We start from the raw sequence: 26,061 nt of genomic DNA, 5'->3' as shown, positions 1-26,061 counted from the left end.
AAGAAAGTAAAGATAGAGAAATGTAGCATGAAATAGTGGAAGCAGCGAAGACACCCGGAATAGACTATAAAGGTATAGAATAAGTATATCCACAAATATTTTTTATTAACGTTTGAATTTTAAATTTCAATGAACTTGGATATTCATATATTAGAGTTTTCATCAAACGATTTTTTTTTTAATTTTGTTAATAAGTAGCTATTAATTAAGTATTTTAAACGATGTTGTTGAGAAATGTATAAACTAATTATAAAATTAAATGTATAAATAGATATATATTTCAACGACAATCATATTTAAACATACAATAGGATAATTTCCGAGGGTAGAAAAACTATTGTAATACTCGGAAATAAACTTTTCTCAGCTAAACTTGTGTATGATTGCGTAACTACTTATTTCTTTTAGTTACATAATATATAACATCACATATTACTCAAATCAAAGGACACATTATATTTTCAATGTAATATATATACATATATAATTAATAACTATTAAGATAATATTCATTTATATTATATTTAAAGAAAAAAATGTTAAACTGTAAATTAGATTGTAAAAGCGTTAAAAAAAACGATTATTATTTGAACCATCGATCCTATAGAGTATAAGATCAATCTTATAGGATCCTATAGGATCAAATTATGTGTCTTAGCGCATAATATAAAAAATTCGTTTTCGTATTAGTATTATCGTTGTAAACAATTTTTTCTAGTTTTTGTTTTTGTTTAAATTTTCTATTTTTTTATGATAAATCATGCTATGACCTATACCTGATAAAATGTCAATTTGAAAGTGGTGCTTTGAGCCACAAAAGTTTAGGAACCACTGAGCTAAACAATATACTGAAAGTTAGTTTAAATATTAATACAATTGTTGAATGAAATATTTATAAAATAGCTTTTAATTAATAATATAGTTTAAATCAACATCAGTGTACACTGTATATACCATAATATGAGTATTATATACATAATTAGTTTATAAAAAGTTAAATAATAGTTTCTATAATAACTTAATAATACATAATGTTATCATAGAAATTAATTTTTTTTAAAAACTTAATTCATTTATTTATTGCTGCTAACCTGAAATTTATTAATAATGGATTAGTTGTGTATAACTTTAAATTAAAATACTGTCAACTCGTAATTTACAAAAGCTACGTACACTAAAAATCTCTATATAACAAATGAAACTGTCATTTCCTTGAAAGACTATGTTGATGTATAATATTATGTATTAATATTTGTAACAAACTTACGATATTACTAACTTTTATCTTATCCCCTTGAAATTCGTTACATCCTGAGTTGATGAACCTTTATAGGTCTAAATAATTGTACATTACCTCATGCACCATACTATTATAAAATGATAAATATTAACAACAAAAAAACTATTTATAAAATATTAAGCGATAAATTCAATTGTAAATTAAAGACCTAAGAAAAATATTGAAATTTAACAATCAGTGACCTCAATCGTGAAATCCGAAACACGTGGTATACATGAATCCTTTCTCTATTGCTATTTGTGGGCGATGGAGTCAGGTTTGATCATGATGAACCAGATTAATGTTTTTGGCATAATGAATAGATGATTTTCTCGCGCACTTATGGTAGCGTTGAAATTGCAGAATGACATTTGACGTGTATGGAATGACTACATTCTTCGAAGTAATTTTGCCGAGAATCCATTTTGCCACAACAACTATCGAGGTTTACATTTGATCAAATAAGACATTTTAACAAAGTATACAACATCCGTGGAATTTTTTAGCTTGACTATCTTAAGTCTTTGCACCTTGGAAAATTTTCCTAAGTAAAAAATAAATCTGTGTTATGTGTTGGGTGATTCATCTATTATAATAGTAATTATAATTTTTTTCTTAATAATTAACTAGTATTTAATTAGATATAAGTATTTAAAGAAAATATATTATATCACACTATTTTACGAATAACCACTTCGTCAACCATTATCCACTCATTAAATTAACTAAGTATTAATATGAAATTCGATTTTCATCATACATCAACATTTTAAGAAAATTATTTTGTTTAGCTGTATGTAATAAACAATGTATGTATTATTTAAAGATAATAACATATATATTATATAATAATAATAAATATTAATTATTAAATTCATTTTTTTTTCAAAATTATTTATACTATACAGTTTTTATCAATTATTCAAAACTTTTAAATAATTGACTCATACAATTTTTGCAATCGTCGATTTCACTCTATATATATTAATTTTATTGTGAAACAGCTATTATTAATTACCTATATAAAATTATCTAATAATTTAAAAAAAAAAACATTTTTTCATAAACTTTAATGCTGTTATTTAACATAAAAAATATTTACTATTAAATTATTTTTACGACAAAAGAATCACGTCAGTAGCAATAGAATTTTTTTTTTTACGTAAAAATAGAATTAATAATATTCAGAAAAGCCAAATTTACCGTTGGGTAGCCATTCATCACTTTTCTATTCCCAGCTGTCGCTTTTGGGTTGTTATTATTGTGAACTGTTTTTATTGGATAAGACCTAAACGTGGATAGCCAGCAAGTTTTAGAACATTATGCTCAAAGCCTTAACCGAGGGTATGGTACAAGCTGCCTGCGATTCCTCTTGCATAGCGATGTACTCCATTCGGATATACTGCTGACAAATCTTACCACCATAAGACACACAAAAAAAGGACATTCAACGCGGGGCTAAATAGAAATTAGTTTTAAATATAATTTGTTTTTACAGCAAGTTAATTCAAAAAAAATAATAATAGTATAAAATACCATATACATAATATATATAATATTGGTATATATTATTTATTATATTCATAAAATCAATTAGTGTTAATGTAACTTTCTTAATTTTTGTACAATCCTAGATTTGTGCTAGTGGTTTATAGCATTGCTTACTACTCCCCCCTTGTATATTACAGTTTTGAACTCAAACTATACGTGTTCAACGTCTGATAAAATACTACCGATAAGATCATACGACCATGCTGCTGGGAGAATGTGATGGATTTACTGTAAGCTACTAAATAATATGTTTTAGAGATTAAGTTCGTAAAATATATGAGACCTCGTTTTCAATAAACGAGTTTCACGGTAGTCTATAGTAATACGCCGTAAAAGTCGTTCATATAGCAGCCTCTAACGATAAGAAGACGATGGGCGTGGATTCAGAAGAAAAATCACCGAAACAGAAGTTATATTGATAGCGTAATGGTTTTAAACTCCCCTAATAATAATAATAAATGGAAAGTGGTTAGTTGATAGATTGTAAAATTTCGACGTAGATTTATCGGTTTGAGATGTGTGGTCTATTGAGATGTATTTATCACACTATTTACGAGTACACTGAAAAACTGTTTAATAAAGATGAAAAATAGAATACGTGAGATTGTTAGGTACGACATGACAGAGAGAGATGTCTCACAAGTCTAGTGTTTGCAGAAAATTTATATCATCATTACGTATTATTATTACTATTTGTTACATTAAATTGGTGCTTTAAAAGATTGCGTACAATTGATAATTTTTACCAATGTAACAAATTACATTTTCTTGCTTTTGGATTTTTTTTTGGTCTTATTATCTCATGAAATCGTATAACGTATTCAATACATCATAATAATCATTAGACGATCGATTACCGAGTATAAAAGCGTAAATGGATAAACCCAAAACACCGGACTCTAACTAGTGCATTTATAACGATTTTTGTGCTAAAAAGAATAAAGTACAAATATGTGTTTTTTGAACATTAACAACTTTGTAAAGAGATATACTGTTATAATATCTTGACTATCAATTTTTAGATTCTATGTAGAGGAATAAATATACCTTTAATTGATTTTTAAATAATGTATTTTTTTTTTTTTTTGCTTTTATCACATTTTACTATTTTGGAACAGTAATAATCTTAATATTTTCAACTTTAAGATTGTTTTCTGGAAAAATATTTTATCTAGTTTGGCAATTAGTGTTTTTATTTTTTTGGATTGCGAAGGAAGGAGAAAAGATTTTTATTATTTTAATTAAAAAATTAATAACTTGAGACTTGCATTTTTACCAAATTTTTATACCTACTAGTATTTTTTAAACTAATATAATTATTTCAAACAATTTTGGCTATTATTGCAATATTTATAGATATAAATTAATTTTAGTTTTTTATTTATCTATGGTAAATTTTTGTTTTGTGTAAAACTGATTGAAAATCATGAAGTTTCCAATAAGTAGTTCTTATAGAAAATTTGAAATCTAAAAACAAAAACATTTACACAATTTTTTATAGACATTTTTATATGTCTTATATGTCAAATAAAAAACATTTTTAGTTATTTTGTTTTAATATTATTCGAAGGGAATTAAAAACTTCTGTTAACAAATTGTCTCTGCTCATAATAATTTTTCGTATGCAATAATTTATCATTAAACTTAAATTAAACATAATCATAATATAAGCCTACTCGATGACGAGGTATACTAGGGAATTTATATACACAGCAGAGTGACTTAACTTGAATTATTCGTTAAATTAAAAATGTATTTTTTCATAAGATGCATTTACAATATTATAAAATAAAATATATATAAAACACATATAGGTCATTAACTCATTTAACAGCTCAAAATCTAAATTGGAATATTTTTATTTAATAAAATTTAATTTATCATAAATAAAATATTTTATTTTAAATGTATGTTTTATTTATATTTGTAATGATTTTGATTATTTATTTATTTTTAGGAATTTGATAAAATTTCAGCATTGTATTCCACTACAATTGTGGTCATATATTTCTAATTGGAAAATTAAAGATTAGAAAGATAGCTATGTAACTTTATTAATAAATGTGTAGTTTGTCCGTTTATTTGTTTGCTTTTTGTTGTTGTTTTCTTTTTTTTTTTTTGTTAATAATTTAACGATTTTATAATATATATTTTATTATATAAATAACATATTATGTTATTTATAATTTAAATAATTTATTTATTTATATGATATGTATTCCATGGATAAATTAATACTATCTGGCACAAACTACTTATGATGGAAAATTTCACTTTTTTAAATGTTTAACACGGTCTTTTATATTTTATTTACTGAAGTTGAAATAACTAGTAAATTATAAAAAATAAAATTACTTAATATTATTAAAATGTTACAAGTTTATATCAATCTTTCATATAATAGTTTGTCGTAAAATTAAATTAAAAAAAAATAAATAGATTAATAATACAAAAAGGTGGGCAAGTAGGTACCATGCTTCTGTATAATAGATATCAAGTGGAACACTTTATTAGATATGTTAAATTGTATGCAAAAAACCGGGAAAATAATTTAGACAGAAACGGTACGTCAACCTATATCCTAAGTACATTTTATGATAATGCTTTTTAATGTTGTTATTAAATAATGTAATTTATTTTACTATATTAGTATTACGGTAAGTTGAATTATTTTTCCGAAAAATTACGTTTACTTTCTCTATAATAAGTATTTAATTTTTATAATATATACTCATTCTGTATTATATTATTTCTATTAACTTTTAAATAAATAACATCTTACTTTAAGTACTGTAAAACAATGAGAATAAATTCATAATATAAATAGATAATACCTTAAAATTAATCTGCATATTTTGAAAATGTCATTATGCAAAGTAAAATTTATTATATACGTATGTAAAAGTTTTAAGTCCCTTTAAATAATGTTTTTAAATTATAACAAAATAATTTTATTTGTATATTTTTTAGATTTTTTTATTCTTAATATGAACTGCTTATAAAAACATTGTATTGAATTTTCGTATCTTAGCTATAAAAAATCGAAAATTTTATATAATCTCACAACGACAAAAATTGTATTATGTACACATGCACACATCATTGTAAAACAAATTTATTCATCACTCCACTCAGAATCTAAAATATTAAAAATTTAACACTACTTTGGCAAAATCAAACTAAGTAAATGATATATTAGTTTTTAGTTTTATTAAAATATTTTAAACTAATTAAATATTTACATGAAAATACCATATTATGCTAGCTGTTAAAACAATATTTGCGAATATGTGATCGCTAGAGGTGGAAAGTAGGGAAATACAAACATAATATAATATAATATGAGAGAGATAATAAGTTATGCTAACATGTACTGTACTTCACAAGTACGAGATGTAGCAAGTTGATAATTATCTGAATATATATTACTAGGTTTAATAACAACGCAGATATTTGCATATCAAAGAAAATTAATAAATATAATTATGATTACCACATTCGTATTTATTTAATTAGTTAACTCCAGACCGTAATTATATTTTGGTTTTTGTTTTTTCATAATTATTAAACTATTATAAGACGTGTATAATGCATATGATACTCTAACAGACAGGTAGTAGCAATAGTAATTTAAAAATGAAGAAGAAAACACAGTTATAAAAGGATAAGTTAGTGAGAATGTAGCAAATAAAACCGAGGTAATTAGACAACATTTTTAATAGTGTAATAAATTAAAAACAGAAAAGGTTGATTGTGGTTGTAGTTTGTACGGTGGGAGTGACTTAAAATGAGGAGTGGTCTCTTGCTATATAAATGTATAAATGATTAAATGCTTTTCGTCAATAAGCGAAAATACATAGTTTATTGCAGAATACCAGGGCAATTGATAAAACCGTTTAATAAAGTGAAAATAAAATAAATTTCCATATTTAAATGACAAGCGACAAGAGTAGAAACATAATATAAGAGCTAATAGAAGAGTACTCGTGAAGATGCAATATTGTGAAGATAAGGGCAGCGTAAGAAAAGAACCGGTTTTAAAGTCGCTCATACGAAGCTGATCCTTTGAAAAATTTGGTTTCCATACGTCTCTATATCGTATTCTAAAATAGAGCAGAACAAAGAAAAGTAGAAACACTAGAGATAAACATAAAAATTTTATTATTGCGCTTTATAAAACCCAGTACTTTAAGTGGTCTAAATTTTATTTACTTTTATCCGTTTCGTCTAAATAATTTATATTTTATTAACCTAGATTTCATTTTGGTTTTTTTTTCTACACTTAAGTCTTTTGCTATATTTAATACATTTAATGTATTACGTGTACACTACATATTATGAACGTGTATGCTTTAAGCATTGTAGCTTAAATAGCTTTATATACATATTCAATTGATAATATTTTGGTTTATGAATTTTTTTTCGGAAATGATCTTCTGTAAGCTATTCATTTTACAGAAATGTGTTAACTGACCGATCGACTATTTATATGGGTTCTCAAATATTCTAATCATATAACCATAAAATAATGTGTAATTTGTATTTTGTTAGTTATATGATTGATGTCCAATAAATTTTTGAGGCATAGTTCTTAATGTATTTCTAATATTTTCAAATTTTTAGTCCATGATTTTTTTCTGTATACATTGTAATTATTTCTTTAACTAAATTTCATAAGGCCATCTGATAAGAGCATATTTTGGGTTTGATGCTTTATCATACCAAAAAAAAATCCATTGCAATGTAAGTTAAATTATTTTTCAAATTAACGTTTTCCGTCGAATTATATTAGCTATTTAGATAATAAATATAAAATATTAAAAAAAAAAAAAAAATAGGCTTATCTTAATACAAACGATCTAAATATTCTAAATTATACACATTTTTAATCTAATTAAAAATATATAATTACAATGAAATCTGTTACCTTGTAGTAATATAATTCTACAATGCAACATGTGCTTACAATATCATTATGTATAATATACAATTCACTTAACAATACAATACTCTTTGTCCTAATCATAACTAGATCTGGATGTCAGGATATACGTACAATATAAACAAAATGTACTTATTCCATCAGTGATGCATGTGTGTGTTCAGCAGCGTGCCTACTTGTCATAATATGAACATCACTTATAATATTTTAACGTTAACAAAGATAACATTATTATATACGTTTTGTATTTCAACGTTTATATTAACGGAACGAGAAAACACAAAGTATATATTATTATGTAGTTGAAGAATCCTATTTAATGTTTATAATATGTTAAATTGCTAATAGTAGAATTATTTCTGTATATTTTCAATTATTTATACTTAATGATGCCTAATAATGTTATACAGGTTGATTGTTTCATCATAAACTATTCATTATTTTTTTAAAAAAAAAAAAAACTAATAAAAATATTTTTTTATAATAGAAGTTTGTAATCAATAAAAAAAAACAATAAGTTTATGTTTTTTTATTGTTATAATTTAAGTATTTTACTATTTTATGCTTTAACATATTCTGAACTTCATATTTCAAAGAGAAATATTATTCAAAGTAATTTCAAACAAGTAATTTATGAGTTAAAGGTAGAGAGCCTAATACGCTCCCTATTTATAGGTATTTAAAGTTTGAATTAGCGATGTACAGCGGCCCAAGAGTTCCCCATAAATGTTAGTCGACTAATCCACTCATTAATACTTTAAATATATATAGCTTACAAACCACTGGTTAAAAATTTGATTTTTACCTGAACATTTACAAAAACAGACATAAAAAATTATATTTTTTTAATTATCTTTTTTGTTATTACTTAAAATTATATAAAAAAAAATATATTTTCAAAAACGTTAGTAATTTTTTTTCATAATGAGTAGTTTATGGTAAAATAATCACCTTGTGCAGTACAAAATATATGTTTATTAATATACAACACATAAACAATCAATGTATATAAAGTAATTTTCCCACTAGGCCCAACTCTTCCTTCTTTCAATAATTAATTCATTAAAATTATTATAATTGTTGTAATTTTTATGAAATGTTTTATGGATTGTGGTATTTTTAATTATATTTCGATATTTTATGCCATATAAAAATTAAGTAGATGTTTTTTGTTTAATATTGATGTATTTGTTGGTGAATCAATAGATCAGCCTGCTTAAAAATACTAAATTGCCATTTACTACGATTGGTATGAACTAAATGCAGATTTTCTGAATTTTGATGAGACTTTGAAGTTGACATCTATAATTTTTACAAGTTGAGTCACGGAAAAAAATCAATAAAATTAGTACTTAATTAATTCGGCCTGTAAAACATACAGCTGTAATATAATATTATGATGTTTCTAGAATTGCCTTCGTAGACATATTCGAATAAAAATCCATAAATATTATGATATGGTTATTTTCTGAAAACTTGTATAGCATTATTGTGAGCATAATTGTTGGTCGTGGAAAACCACCACTAGTATACTTTGTTGAAAAGTTATCGACTATTATAGTTGTACGCGGAAAGCCGCTAAACCATGGTACAGTGTAATTTACATAAATTCTAAACTGTCATTTTAAAATGGAGCTTTGGAACGAATAGTAATTTAATGTTATTGACAAAACTCTTAGTCAATTATTACAAGTACAGTGTCACGATCGAAAAAAAAATTAACATACCTGCTACTCAAGGTCATGTAGGCGACTTTTCGGGTGGTAGAAAATTCGGAAACGGTGTGCATATAATACCATAGTCGTGTTTTATGTGAGTTTGGCGGTGGTCCTATACTTAATCTACTGGGAAAATCTCAGTAGTGCTTTATTATGAGCAACATTAATTTTAGTTGACCTACTTTCTGTGCGTGTTCTTTTTCTCGATTTTTTTTGTTTTATATATAATAATATGTATAAATGCATACAAAAGAACAATGTAATTTTTTTTTCTCTTTTTTATGAACATTCATAGATTTTTAAAATGTTAATAGGTCTGTTTTCTTTCAGTTGTGAGGGTGAAGACGCGTATAAAAAAAAAATGCCACAGGAGACCACTGGAATAACATCACTAGCTAGTAGCTGTACTATATAAATTATATATAGTATGTATATAGTTGGATATAAATTTAAACATATACATCTGCGATTTCGATTCACTTTTTTTTATTCTTTCAATATACATCCGAGTTTTACCCTCCTACAACGTTCAGATTAAACATTATTTTTCACTTCTATTCGGTTGTCGACCAATGCGGTATGTGTAATACATTTCGAATATATATATACATTTAAAGGAACACAAAAACAACACAATAATGGCCCTGAACGTCATACTTGTACTCCGGAAGTTGAAACTCTTTTATACGATTATTTTCAGCCCCTTCCCCTGTAGTAAACCCAATGTAGGTACAATATTAATATATTATAATGGTGACTTTTTTTTTTGTTGTCAATGTTTAAGTGGTACAAAAGGTCACTGGGCATTTTGAAACTTTCCAAATGAAAATTTTAATGCTCACATACATAATATATATTATTTAAAATAGTAGAAATTAAATGTATTTATTAAATAGCATTTATTATCGGTGCATATAAATTCATTAAAAATACGTGAATCAGATTATATGATATTCTTGGTTAATAAAATTAAAATATAATTTTTGTTTTTAATAAATTAATACTTCATATCATATATTATATTGTTTGCAAAGTTCAATATTTAGAGGTATTCATTTTATTTGATCTTCAAATATGATTTTCTGTTTATTAAACAACCAATAGACATGATTATAGTGATAACTATAATATATGATACTGTAGAAAAATTATTAAATAATGTTCTATGAAAAAAAAAAATAAGCCGGTTGGGATTATGTGTAGTATAATTTTTTTATGATTTTTAATTAAAACGGTCTATGTGTAAACGTACGTGCTCTGCGTACTTCCCTTGAAGAGTTCTAGAAAAATTAAATATACCTATTTTATAGTATCAACAGTAATATTTTCAAAGCCACACATAATCAAATATAATATGTATGAATAAAATTTTTCTATAGATTTCACATTTTAAATCACGGAACATTTATAAAAGTTGTTACAATATATTGATTGAGCTATTATATTTATTATGAACAGACTATTTAAATTTAAATTTTGTACAAAATGTGAGGTTTATTTTTTACTTGATTCGATAATTCAGGTCATCTTGCATAAAAATAATGCCATACTTCTATAATGTTTTTTAAATATTATTTTTCCATCCAAAACTACAACTGTTTATGTTTATTTTATTACAACTTTGTTTTTAATTGAAGTTAAAAATATATTTTTTGATTATATAATATTATATTATACAATATAGTTGTTTTTATTTTTCATTTACCCAAAGTTTAAACCGATATAGAAAATATTTTATCGTGATACAAGACATTTATGTAGAAATAAAATAGGATTAAAAATTTTGATTGTATGTACAACACAATAAAAAAAAAACAATTTAATAACAAATAGGTATAGTCGGTGAACTTTAGTTTTTCTGTACAAGAATATATAATGTAACCGCGTGTCGGTTTAATACATTTATATACAAAAAAGGTTAGGTTATCGAACTCAAGTAATGTGCTTTTATGTTTAAACATTGTTGTTTTCAAGTGTTTTTTATTGTTATTAAAGTTTTTATCAAATTCTCATCATCAATCGTTATGAAAATATTTATAATGGAAAATAGTATAATTATTATTATTCTTCAACTCTTGTTTTCATTTATCGATTTCTTAAATGTGCTTCTTTCATTAGTTTCAAAAAACAAAGACATAAACATAAAATGCCAGCCACAAAGGAATCTTGAATGGCATAGAATAAAATAAATTATTTAGAAGAAGAAAAAAAAACAGTAACAGCATGTGGTTCACTTTAACTTTTCATTTTAATGAATTAATAATCAAAAATAATTATTGTTTGAAGTGCGTCGTCGTTATTAACAGCTACTTAATCAATAGATAATATTTACGTATAGGACTTCATCAGCGTACATCAAACGCGAGACCTTCAATGGATTTGATGTATAATGATACGATAATATATGCAGAGTTACGCCTACGTGATATTATATTATCATCGCTAAGAGGTCACATAATATGATAATTTTATTTCAACTATAATAAAACATTTTGTATTCAACTTAACGAAACGTGCTCTGCACTTGCATCTCTAAGTATAATTCGCTATTCGTTGGCCTGATGACCATACTTGTTAAAAATGTAAATACTTATTTTATGATTTTTATATTTTAAAATGTAACATACTAAAAATACTCTAATGACATTTTACTTTTATGCTAACGTTTTTTAGGATTTATTTGCTAATAAGTATCCACTCTATTAAAAATAAATAAAAAGATTGAATCGTCAATTATATATTTATAATATAATACACGTCATATTTATGTCATGTTTATTTTCGTGTACAAGCATATCGTGTATATCAATTGACTACGCATAATGCATATCTGAGTGATGTGACTCGAACACATTTTTCTATATTATGGTTTATGATACTATTCCACTTATACTATATTCAAGTTACAATGTGAAGCATACTCTTCAGTTGATCAATTCGTATTACTGACCAATAAATTGATACCACATATTATTATAGTAAAGTTATTTAAATTCCAGCTCTACTAACGAGTGATTACATCAAAACCGCATGTAGAACAATCGAAACTAATATCAAACACAATATGCCGGGCCCGAATAACTAAAACTTCTAAAAACGTCGTACTTACGCATTACATGACCACGTCCTTTACATTAAGATAATAGTGAAATAATGTCTTTGTGTAATTTAAACGCAGTCAACTTACGCCAGTAACAACGTCCGGAACTCGAAACTTGAGCCACGGGGCTTCCCAGTCATACTACCCCGTATGTACACATAATTGTGTAATGCCATACGTTTCTAACGAACACGGGAATTTTGAATTGTTTACATAAGATTAGAATCTCTATAATGGTTTTTAGTAATAAATAGTGGCTACTATATAAATTGAACTAGTAAAATTACCTTAATTCGGATTAAAGGACTGTTTTGGAAAACCATTAACGTTTTCTTTTCATACTTGAGATGTCTATGCGAACTACAAATTTTAAACCTACCATAAGTGCTTACCTTTCCATTAAACGAGAATTTAACAATTGACTAATGAACTCGTCAATTTCTAATTTTATTGATATGGGTATTGGGGGAAAAGTGCAAGGTATACTTTTAATGGGAACGGAAAAGAGTAGAATTGGCAATTGGCGAAAACAGGATTCGTGGTAATGAAAATTAGTGGAATTAAGAAAGTACATTTTTGGTGGAAACGTGTATTGCCAATCTCCGTGGCAGAACATTCCAAGACCTAACCAAACTAACCTTAACAGTGCGATGTAATTACACATGAAATGTAATTTATTGTATCATGCTAGTCAACACAAATGGTCTACGAGTTAAAATTAATTAATATAAGATTACAATTTGTAAATAAGTTGTGAGTTATATGAAATATACACGAATTTTATGAATTCTATAAATATTAAACTTAAACAATACATATTATACTAATAGATGTTTTTATAATTTATTTCTTAAATTTGATTTTTGAATAAAAAAAAATAATAACACACAATAAAAATGAAAGACGCAAACCAAAAAAAAAAATCTAAAATATACAAGCCAACATCTATTTTTAACAAAATTTGTAGTATTATTGAATTATCCAAATTTGACTGGGAATAATTTTAATATAATGATTTATTATTAAGTAATTTAAAATTAAAAGAAAATCGCACAAAATATGAATATTACGTAGTCAACCAAAATTTAAAACATATAAGAATTGATACTTTTAAACAATTGATTTAATGAGACCTTAAGCATTAAAAATATACGCGATCCATTTCAAAATATTTAATACAAAATATTTATATTTTCTATCGAATTTTAGTATAATTCACAAATTTTTATGGTAACATATTGAGTTATAGGTACGTAAGTATAAACTAATAAATAATATTTAGTTTATTTTATTTTATTTTCGAATTTTTTTTTTTTTTTGTTTAACAGCTTGCAGGATTTGCATTTAATGTTCTATTTTGATTTATTTACAAACTAATGTGACATTTTAAAATGTATTTTATAGTATAATCTACAGGCGTTTCAATTTGAAAACATATGCTCAACATTTTTGAAACATTTTTATGACACTAAAAATTATTTTTATAAAGAAACACGATGCTTGGAAATAAAATTATAGTCACCCATTTCTCGTTCAAAATCTATAAATTTCAAATATGATGCCATAGATACTTATAGTTATACATTTAATATTATGTATATTTTTACATTATATAAGAAATTTTTTTAAACTGTTATACCTAAATGTTTTTAGCAATGTACATTTTATAATTATTTTATAATGAAATGTATAAAGTTAATACTTAAGTTATCTTTGTTAACACTTTTATACTACAAATTGTAATTTATCTTTATCACAAATTTCTTTACTAAATTGTATTTATATTTATTTCAATAATTACCATTATTAACTCTTCCTCTTATATTCTTATTTAAACATTCAAAACTTAGTTGTATTTAAAAATTTTATAAATATTAGTGTATGTATCAAATAACTATAATCAAACTAATGGTTAATTTAATTCAATTTTTGGATAACTGTTTTTTTCAAAACAAGTGTGATCTATTGAGATTAACCATACTTAGTTGTTTCATGTCATATTTTATTATTTTAAATCTCATTAGCTACATATAATTTTTTACATAATAAATACATATACAATTTAGATATTTGAGTTATCTTAAATTTATAATTCAGTTGCTCAAATGAAAAAATTTAAAAAATTTATATAATATATATTTTAATAAAATTCGTTGCCATACTGATATATTTGAATAAATATAAAAACAATCTGATGTCTAGGTGTATATTATTACTAGTGGTAATTGATTTTATTATGTATATATAACTAATTGATTAAGGTGATGTAGTCATATATTATATGATGTACCTACCTTGATAAATTATATTGGGCACGACGCCTTTCCGAGTATCGTACAAACTGTGAACGACGTCCAAAGTGATCCCTTCTTCTGACGGATTGTCGTAATCTCCGTCGTTTTCGAATTGAAAACCTTTGGTCGTTTCAAACTCGAAATCGATGTCTGGTTGCGTCCCCTCATCTTGGCTTTTGTGATCATGTCTAATTTTTCGTGTTCCATATTGCCGACTGCTCGAACACAGAGCCACCAACACGATACCATAACACGCCAACTGTATCAGAGTGATTGTCATAGTTGTTTAATATAATCAATTTTATTCGGTTTTTTCCATTTATTTGTGGTCCGTCTCGAATACGATACACTTGTGACGTGATTTATTGTCTTCGTCGTCTTCGGCGTCCATGCTCTGTAAAAAACATATAAATATATCGATAAATAATAGCGTATTTAAAGTTGTTGTTTTTTTCATAAAATAAAATAAATAAATTTTATACTTAAAAAAAAACTAATGCATAATTGTAACGAAGTGTATTCATGAAAAAATCAAACAAAAGGCAAAATACAATAGTATAACATAAATAATATTTTATCCGAAGAAATCATATACCTACATTTAAGTAATTAACAAAAATAATTTAAAAAGTATACGTGACACTTTCAAATGTATACCATACACTCATAAATATTATTATACACAATTTGATTTTATATTAATGTAATTTTAAAATTTTAAAACTTAAAAAAATATATAATATATTAATAAATTTGTGAAATATAAAATTACTGAATGTTTTCAATAATAATGAACGAAAACTTAATTAAAATGATTACATGTATTAAGTCCTATGAGGTATACAACATACATAACATAATCATATATTTGTTATGACATTTCTATTTGAAATTAAGAACAACTCTATGATTTACTTTAGAATCCAATTCCATGGAATCTAATCGTAGTTTTCTTGGAAATCGTGCATAATAATAATTATTATGAAACGTTATTAAATATAATACTATAGTCGCATTTTATATCTTTACTTGATTATTTTTTTTTAATTATTAGATTTATGATACTGAGGAGATATATTTATTTTTTAATGATATGTGTAGTTTTACATTTAAAGTTTAATCTCTTTTTAGAACAGTTATGAAAATCATAAAGGTTTTGTATAACATACATCCATAAATATATGAAAATATAAAACTGATCTTCAATAGGATATTTTTCAGTAATATCCCCAAGTATGAGAAAAAATACTAACCACTTTTAAAAGTGCTCCAAAAGTTTTGTACTTGATATCAAACCACTATACATACCTAGCGGCTAGGTGTGAGGTGATGAGTGCCCATACCCTAGTCGCTTCTGTAAAAATGTTAAATTAAAATAATATGAACACAATTATTTTAATAATTATGTTAAATATTTTATGATGATTATTTATTTTTTTTTTTTTTTGTAGCTAGTTCATTATAAATCAAGGTTGTTAGATTATATATTTTTATCAATTTAATAATTGTTCAAAGTTAAATAATATTGAATGATACCAAATATAAAAAGATAATCTAAAATTTGTCTCTTATAGCAATAGCATAATATGGATATATTATAATCAATAAATTTAATTATTTTATCATATAAGTAAACTGCTGTTATAATAATTTAGTCAAAATGTTTACAAAAGGGCTATATCTAATAATATACCATATACGTATATTATCATATGTGATCAATTTATATTTTATTCGTTACGCTACACATGCAAACATCAAAATTGCATATACAATGCGCCGTGTTACAATCTACTGGTATATCGAAATATTATTATGGAAATTGTGATACCGGAATTGTATAAGCCATTAGAGTATAATTATAACACATTATGGTTATTCTTCGATGTTTTATTCTTTATACATACATTCCAGCAATAGAAAAATTTCATTTTTTTGTTGTGTACGTGAATAGAATAAAGTCAGTGTTAAAATAACAAAAAATAATAATAATATACTTAAACCAAAAAGATCGTTTCTATTACCGACAAAACTTCTAGAGCAAATTAAACTTACATGAGATTGGTTTGGCTTTTAAATTAAAAACATAAACTCAGGTTATTGTTTATTGGAAATATATAATTATTATTGATACTCTTAAATCATACTTAAATCATAATAATACCATAAGTAATAAAAGTCGAACTGTCTGTAATCATAATACATCGTATTCCTCAAACCACTACAATAAATTTTTCTCATAGTTTTTATTAGTGTAACTAAATTTGTATACATCTTTGAATTGCATTAAATTAAGTTATTCATTTTAATGTACATCGAATAATACCTATATATTATTATTTCATTTTCGAAACCTATTTAAGTGTAGAGATTGCTAATTTGTATAATTATTGATTCTTTAACAACGGCATTTAAATATTTTATACAATTGTATTATTTGAGTGAAATAAAAATGTATTTTAACCAAATACAATATTTAAATATCATGGAAAATGTAAAATAAATTAAGGTATAATATTATACCAAATTCATGAAGGTATGTTTAACATTATGTCCCGACATCATTATATTATGTAATAAAATCAGTTTCCAAGAATATATTTTCATTGAATAGATGAGACCGTGTAGATAACGAGATGCGTTATAAGGGGTGTGATGTGAATAGACAAACTAAGAAATGAATACACTCAAAATGCTTTGAACGTACCCAAGACGTCAGAAATAATAACACGGTGGAAAGAATCAAACTATGATGGGTGCTTAATGGGGAAACTAATATATCTTTATAGACAGAGGTCAAAGTAAAATTATAAGGTAAAAGCCACACATAAATTTCCATTTGAATGTGCGTTATACTTTTCGAAATCAGATTATGTAAAGTACAATTATTATTATTTTCTCGATTTGTTACAATACCCGTTTCGTTTGTATAATATTATTTTAAGGATCAAAAACAACACGTTAACTATAAAAGGTGATTTATCGACCTTTCCAAAACTAACCTTCGTTTTATACCATAGGGTTACTTAAACGTTAAAACCCTAAATTTTAAAATACCTACTTAAATTTTTCATGGCATTAATTCTATCCACCCTATGATAATGCAAATTTCTAAATTAGTTCAGCCCATTATTACAATAAATTATGAAGCGAATAATTATTTTAGGTTTTATTTATCTAAGTCGAACGATTACTTGATTTTACTTAATGTACTAATTAAATAATATAAGTTTTTAAGATTTGTAAATCATATTCTATCGATGATCAATATTAATTTATAAGCATTTAATTTATAGTTTGTAAAAATTGAATGAGCATGATAAGTAGCAGACTAAATATTATTACATGTATTTTATATTTTAAATATATGCAAGCACAGATTCTGTATAATAGATAATGTAATTATTTTAACTCAGGTCAGGTTAGTTTAGGTGGACGAAACATTTTCAGTTATAAATGTTTGTTGTTTTGACGGGAGATTTTAATGCATTTCTCGAAAATATCAACGTTATAATTTCGTGTGATTTATTTTGTTTGTATTCTACAACAGTATCCAAAAATTGATCTAAAATAAATACGATAGCTTTAAAACGAATATCAGTAATAAACAGATAATTCACAAAAAATTCCAATTAATAAAAATAAACCAAACATCAACCAAGATATTTATTTTAATTCCTTTTGATTGTATTATTTCTATTTTTATTAAATTCAAAACATTCATCTTTCACAATCGTAAAAAATAATTTATACAATTTACAAATGTTTCTACACAGAATAAAAGTAACCGATAAATGTACATTTTAATCTTTTAGATTCAGTCTGGGTGATAAATGTATGAGTACAAGAATGGATTTTATTTGTATTTTTTTACTAGGTATAATAATTTTTAATGATAAAGTGTACTATTTTTAGTATAATTTCTTATAAACAATTTAAAGTAGTTGGTAGTTTGTGAATTCAAAGAATTTTTTTTTAAATAATTGGGAAAAATATAGAAAAACCAAAATTATAAAAGCGATATCAGTTTTGAATAAAATTATTATAATACATTTTATATACAATTTTCAATAACTAAGATTAAAAATGAGAGATTTTATGACTTTTATTACTAGAATTTAAAAAAAGTTGAATTTTAGACAATATATATTTTTGTGAAGCGTTTTAATTTCGGATTTTAACGTCATTGAACATTTAAATTTTAAATATATGATACTAAATCGTATCTCAGAATTTTTTTTATTCATGTATAATTGTTGTACATATAATATTATTTATACAAATAATTAATAAAATTACTTAAATATTTTTAGTTTCCTTTACACAGTAGAATTTTCATTTTTTTTATATTATACTACAATTTTTTTTTAATTTTCAATCAAATTCACACAAATGTATGAAGAGTTTTTTAACTAAAATTATAAATTCGGTGGTTCGTATTTGATATTATTTTATTTAATGTTTTAATATAATAATATTGTATGTTTACTATATTAATGGAGTCTATTAATGTCATAGATCGTTTACATTGTATTTGGTTGATATAATATTACCTATAGAATCTTGAGTTATTTTTCCTGATAACAAAGTATAAAAACGATCAGCTATTGTAACATACTTTTATCGTTTATATAACGTGAATCATACATTATATAAACAACGTTTATATACAATTATTGATGATAAACGCCATTTTATGTGTCAATGTGGCTCATCTTTGTGTTCAAAAAATGGCAGTTTTATAAAAATCTACACCTAAAGATAAAATACATTATACATTTTAACGGTTTTATGTTGTTTCAATATGAATAACAAACCATTTATATTATAATATTTTATTCAACATTTTAATAATGACATTTGTATGCATCTCATTTAATTTATTCATACTAATATATTATATACAAAAATATAATATAATACATATATATTATTTAATGATTTTTTTTCTACTGTAAAGTCATAAAAAGTAAAAACCGAACATGATACAGCGATTAGTTGGGAAGCACTCGTTTTATTTCGCTGACTTTAGAAAATAATGATGAATTTATTGATAAATATTTCGCTTTTATTGTCAATTCACTGTCAATAATAAATAACCCGATTCTAAAATCAGATCAGATAAAACTACAATCAGATACATTTCTTTAATTTATAATTTATTTTTCAGTCTCTTATATTTGAATTATAAATACACTTTTGATAGATAAAATTACTACATACAATTATTTACAAATTCTTGAATAAAATTTTAATTTCTTTTATTGTATTATAAATTATTCAAAGTTCAATCATTAAAATTTCTATTATACAATTTTCTATAAACTACTTCAAACAAAATAATTTTCTAACTTTTAAAAATAATACTATCTAATTTTCTTCTTACATAAACAAAAATAATTCATTATTAAACTATATAGAGTATCCCATGAGGATTTACTATTTTAAAGTGGAAAGCTAATGGTATTTACATTTCATCCTACTCTCTACACTTTGAAATAGTAAATCCTCCTGGGGCATCAGTGGCGTATCCTGGTGGTGTATACAAAGGGTTATTTGACTCAAAGGGTGTTGTGCTCCGTACATATTGTTATAGATCCTTACTAAAATTCTTTCTTTTATTGTATTTTATACCGTATGGAAATGTATTAATACTTTTTACCTGTTTTAATTTTTATTATTATTAAAATAACATCGACAACTATGGTGATTTTTTTAAAAGCCATATTTACATATTTATATTTTATTATTTATAATATATAATATTATGTTTTAGACTTAAATTATATTAACGACAACTTTAGATTAATCTTCTTTGAATAGTTTTTTGGTTATCATGGTTTACTTTGTTTCATGTAAGTTTCAGTAGATTATATACCCAAATCCACAAAGTCCTAAAATATCATTAGAAACTCAAGAAACTATATTATCACTAAAAGTAAATAATCTTCAAAAAATAATTAAAATTAATAACCAAGAATGACCAACCGAAAATCTATTCAAAATAAATATACAAACCAAATTCATCTCAAACAAATCTACATATTTTGAGAGCTTATGATAAAAATAAATACCAATATTTAAATCTATGCTTCAACTGAATCCTCTACTCAACTATGTTTTATTATTTACATCTTAACGACTATATACTTTAACTAATCAAAAATTAATTTTAAAAAATGTATAATTAAATTGTATTGAAAACGTATGTAAGTAACCTAATATTCTACCAAAGTAGAGGATAATGACTGATAAGGTTAATACTAGTATCCATCGTTTAAAAAAGATCGACTGTCGATCAATACTAAAATATCCACAGTATAAAATAATTGATAAATAATTTATTAATCATGAATGAACATATTTTTGTGGACATACTAATTAAAAAAAATACATTTTATAGATGTTTAAGAGCATACTAATTTCATCATTTTTTGATTAAACAATTGGTGGTTTTGTACAAATATTACCGGTTTTGAATAAGCTACAGATCTTAAATTTAATAAAATCGTATTATCATGAAAATAAAATTTATAAATATAGGTATAATATATTTTTTTATCATTACAAATAATACATAATATATAGTATTATGTATGTGTTTAGTTGCATTAAATGATTTTTTATTATTACATTTTTAACATTTTAAATGCTTTTTTTTTTATTTATTATATTGACTTCAAAACCGAACTCTACTAATAACTATTTATAAAGTTGTTTATATGTTACAAAACGTACATTTTCGTATTTATAAAGTTAATGAGATAAACTATGAGTCTATAAAATATATGGTTTTGGGTAAAGACATGTTCAATTAGAAGGAAAAGAAAATAGAACAATTATTCATAATAATATTGTTCAACATTTATTACTCAAGTTGAATTTTTTTCATTTCTAAAACTTACAATCTATAAATGAGTGTTACAATAAGCATTTGTGCTGTGAAATATATTCTATAGGTATCTTTAAAAAACTTGAACTGGAAGTAATTTATACAATTTACTCATACTACGATTGACACATCTAATACGTTCTAATGTAAATCAAGGTAGCCACTAAAAAAGTATCTAAAAGTAACGTACTGATAGCAATTCTTTTGGAGTAGTTTAGAAAGCGTTATAAATCAAATTTACACCCTTTTGTTGAATTAAAGCACTGTGGTAGAAAAAATACAATCATTTATTCTGTGTTTCAAAATAGTTAATTTCAATGAAATTAATTTCATTATTTAGAACGACACATTTCTTTCAGTAAAAGTTTACTTAACAAAAAAAAAAGAAAGAAAAAATTTCAGTTCTTTATCCATTAATTATGTTTCCATGATATCATGTATATATACAATTTAATCCTTTAACAAATGTATTAATCTTAATATATTGTTCTAAACTTAATAATAATTGTTGTTATTAGTTTCAGGATAACCCATGCCAACTTTAAAATTCCGCTCAGTAATAAATGCTCACAAATACCTTATGTTTATTTTCTTGTTTTAAAGTGCTTGATTCAAATTATAATAAAATAAAATTATCATGATAAAAACACGTAATTTTATAATTGTTTATAGAGTTAATTATTTTTTTTTATATATATACATAAATTAAAAGCTAAAAAAAAGATTTGAGTTTAGTTTTGAAAATGTCTATAGTAAAATTTTGAGAAATATATTACTATAATAATTATATGAAATATAAATAATACTCATACAATAAATTCTAGATTTTAAGCGAAGGTATAAGTGTCATACAATCCTATAATATGAGTGATTTGAAAATTTAACCGTGTTTAGAAAACGTTAATTTAAATATTTAGTAAAAATTTAAAGTATTTACAATGGTTCTTTTTTGAGTTACGACCATAAATCGATTTTGTCAAAAACTGGTTTTGCGTAAAAATTTCCGTTTTTCCGTCATTTTTTCGGATTTTTTGAAAACTTTTGGAAAATTCTTACTTTTTCCCTCTATAATGCACCAAAGATATTTACTTTTCCATCGGAAGCCACCCACGAAGTTTGAAATTGAAGCATTATTTCCACAAGTTATGCTGTACTCAGACACACAAAAAAAAACACACATCATTGTAAAATCAATACATTCATCACTTTGTTCAGAATCTAAAAAAACACACATATCATTGTAAAATCAATACATTCATCACTCCGTTCAAAATCTAAAATGTAGATGAGTGAATATGCTCTGCTGTAGTACACGCTTCATCCAACTTGCACGCAAAAAAAGAGTCCAAATCGCATGCCGCCTCTTAGAGAGGTCTGTCCGAATTGCATGCGTGTACCAATAAATTTATTTATAATTTAAACTTTTTTTGAACTTTTATGATTTTTTCTAGCGTGTATTTATGCATGTATAGAAACGCTCTATGATATAGTTGTTACAGCTGATTAGTTTCTACGAGAGATTGAAATATTTTTATATCCGAGTAAACATTTTACCAAACTATACTTATCATAGTACATTGTAATTTTATTTTGGTTTTTTTGTTTGCATAATTTATTATAAAATTTAAATTTAAGATACTTATAACAGGGACCTATGATATAAAGTACATTCAAAATGCTTTATAAAGAAAAGTGACTTCCTTCTTGTTTTTATACCTTATAATTATTTCAAGTTTTATCCATGAAAATTTTGGTTCTTAATAAAAGACAAATAATTATTATTTATAGTTTTAGAAAAATTCATTTCTAAAAGTCAAAATAAGAAATTCATTGATAAAGTCGTAACATACGTAAAAGTTTCTGAAAATATATAAATAATATTGTAAATTCTTAATTTTTCAATTTAAATTTTTAGGCATTGCTCTTAGTATAATGGAATTAGTGATTTAAAATTCAAACGTTTTGAGATCTTTCGTTGATACTAGCATAGAAATTAAAATTTACATCATAAACTGCTTATTTCTGTATTGATAATAACATTTATAAATTTTTAAATATCGTTTGGTTCAATAGAATTGTATATTGCACACATAATATTATGTACCATAGTACAAAATTAAATCTAAAAATACATTTCTATACTAATTGTATACTTCTGCGGCGGAGTTCATTCAGTGTATTGATTTTATGTTTGTAAGTATCTTCTTTTATTATTGTTATAATGCGTATTTTTAAAATTGTATATATTTTATTATTTCCTTGCATTTAATGTACTGAATCAAACATTTTATAATTTATAACTTTTACTTATATTACTTTTATATACATAAATCATTTATTACGATACTCAGTTCGAATAAATGTGTAATACAATTGAACCTGGTTAAAATTCAATGACCAGTGGGATGTATGAAAAAAAAATGTAAAAGAAAAACATTTGAAGTAAAAGTGGTTCTAAATTGTAAACAGTATGTAACTTAATATTTATTCACGTAAAATTGGTCTCGAAGTCCCAAAAGATGAGCAAATAAAAACAAGTGAAGTATCAATGTGCAGGAAATATATCTAAGACGATATAGGAAAAGAAAAATTGTTAAAGAACATTATAAACGATAGACATCTTAAATTTTTTCAAATGATTTATACAAAAGAAATGAAAAATAAATATTTTAATAAAAATATTACCTCGTAATTTATTTAAATGATATACCGTATCTTTCATCAAGTAAATATATTTTTACGCTTTTATAGATACTTAAAAATATTATTTCAAGAATGTTAAACGAACAAACAACTAAACTTTTTTTTTTAATAAATTTAATTGAAATAGTTTTTACAAAATCATATTTAATCATTTAAATGATTTCAGCATTCAATCATGATTCGTTTTAAAAGTTCACTTCTATTACCTATGTACAAAATGTTTTTTTACAATAATATAACGAAACAACAAATCTAGCTAATACCCAAGTGGTACTGATCAGTAAAAATTATTTAATATTAAATAATATATGTTATACTCAAATTATTATACTTGTATAAAGTATGGTCGAACAAATTTAAAATATTTTTTTTATAAAAATACCTGTTGTACCATCTGTTTTTTTTTTGTATTTACAACTTTATCTTATAGAGTTCTTTAAATCGCATCTTATGTTTTATTGGATTAAAATTAATTTATGCTTTTATTTCATACAATGATTAGATTTTTAATTAAAATAATAATTAACCTACATTTATGTAGTTTTTTGTTATGTATGCACATTATATCTAAATTTATTAGAGTAATGTGTTTAATTCTGTATTTTCACTAATTTTCTCGATGGTTACTGAAATAACTTAAGCCATTGGCGTAATAAAAATGATAAATTAATGCGTGAAAATTAAAACTTTTACACACATAATTATTATTTTACAATGTAGATATATTTATGTAATTGAGGAATATAACAGTCATGTATTTATTAATAATATATTAATATATATAAGTGAATTTATTAAATAAACAGCTTTATTTTTAGTGAGGATATAACATTTTAAATTTTCTAGTTTAAGTAGGTATGTAATAAAAATACCGTGAGTGATAAGAGAAGATATTGCCATAATAATAGAAAAAAGCCAGCAGTGAGCTTTAATTTTGTTAGTTCCGTATATTTATATTGTTATTATTATTTTATTATTTTATAAAATAATTAATTAATTGATTCTTTGCTCCACATTATAGCCGTAGTGTTATAAACATTATCATTATTATTTTTATATAAAATAGGTACCTAGTTATCCAATAAGAACAATGCAATAAATTTCTAATTTTATGTTATTGTCTAATACTAACGATAAATAATCTTGTTTTTTTATTTAATTGTTTATAATAAATGTACAATGGTTATGGCCGGCGAGTTGTAACCAATACTAAACGTAAAGGTAGTCGTAAATCATCAGCCATTATTGCACAGGTCGAACATAAAAACACCAAGCTTTCACATCATGTTACATCCTTTGAAGTCTTAAAACGGTCTTATTGTAAGGTCGTAAGGACGTAAGGTAATACCTTTTACATTGTTAATAATCTTACTAAACATAATTTCACCGTAGAAGATAAGATAGATAGTAGCTTATTCGTTGTTAGTTAAATTTCATAGTAATATGTAATTTCTAATTTTAAGTAAAAATATTTCAGTTATATATTTTATAAATGTACTCAACCAATAGTTATCATTATTTGATTGATATTTTTGAAAGACATATGATTTGTATCATACATTTAAAAGACTAAATCATTTTG

The 26,061-nt window shown here is 24.0% G+C and overlaps 1 protein-coding gene across 3 annotated transcripts in view; it reads right to left on the bottom strand.

Annotated features, from left to right (window-relative positions):
* LOC114132877 (uncharacterized) overlaps positions 1-26,061 on the bottom strand; it is a 92,762-nt gene that overhangs the window by 63,132 nt on the left and 3,569 nt on the right. For all 3 annotated transcript variants that reach the window (XM_050198823.1, XM_050198824.1, XM_050198825.1), the window contains exon 2: positions 14,885-15,278. In XM_050198823.1, coding sequence (XP_050054780.1) covers positions 14,885-15,164 — 280 coding nt within the window. In that variant the 5' untranslated portion in view covers positions 15,165-15,278. The remainder of the gene's footprint in view (positions 1-14,884; positions 15,279-26,061) is intronic.

The sequence above is a fragment of the Aphis gossypii genome, chromosome 1 (assembly GCF_020184175.1).
Source record: "Aphis gossypii isolate Hap1 chromosome 1, ASM2018417v2, whole genome shotgun sequence".
NCBI classification, from domain to species: Eukaryota; Metazoa; Arthropoda; class Insecta; order Hemiptera; family Aphididae; genus Aphis; species Aphis gossypii.
Note: the sequence above shows the minus strand (reverse complement) of the source record. Positions and strands in the feature narration are given on the sequence as shown.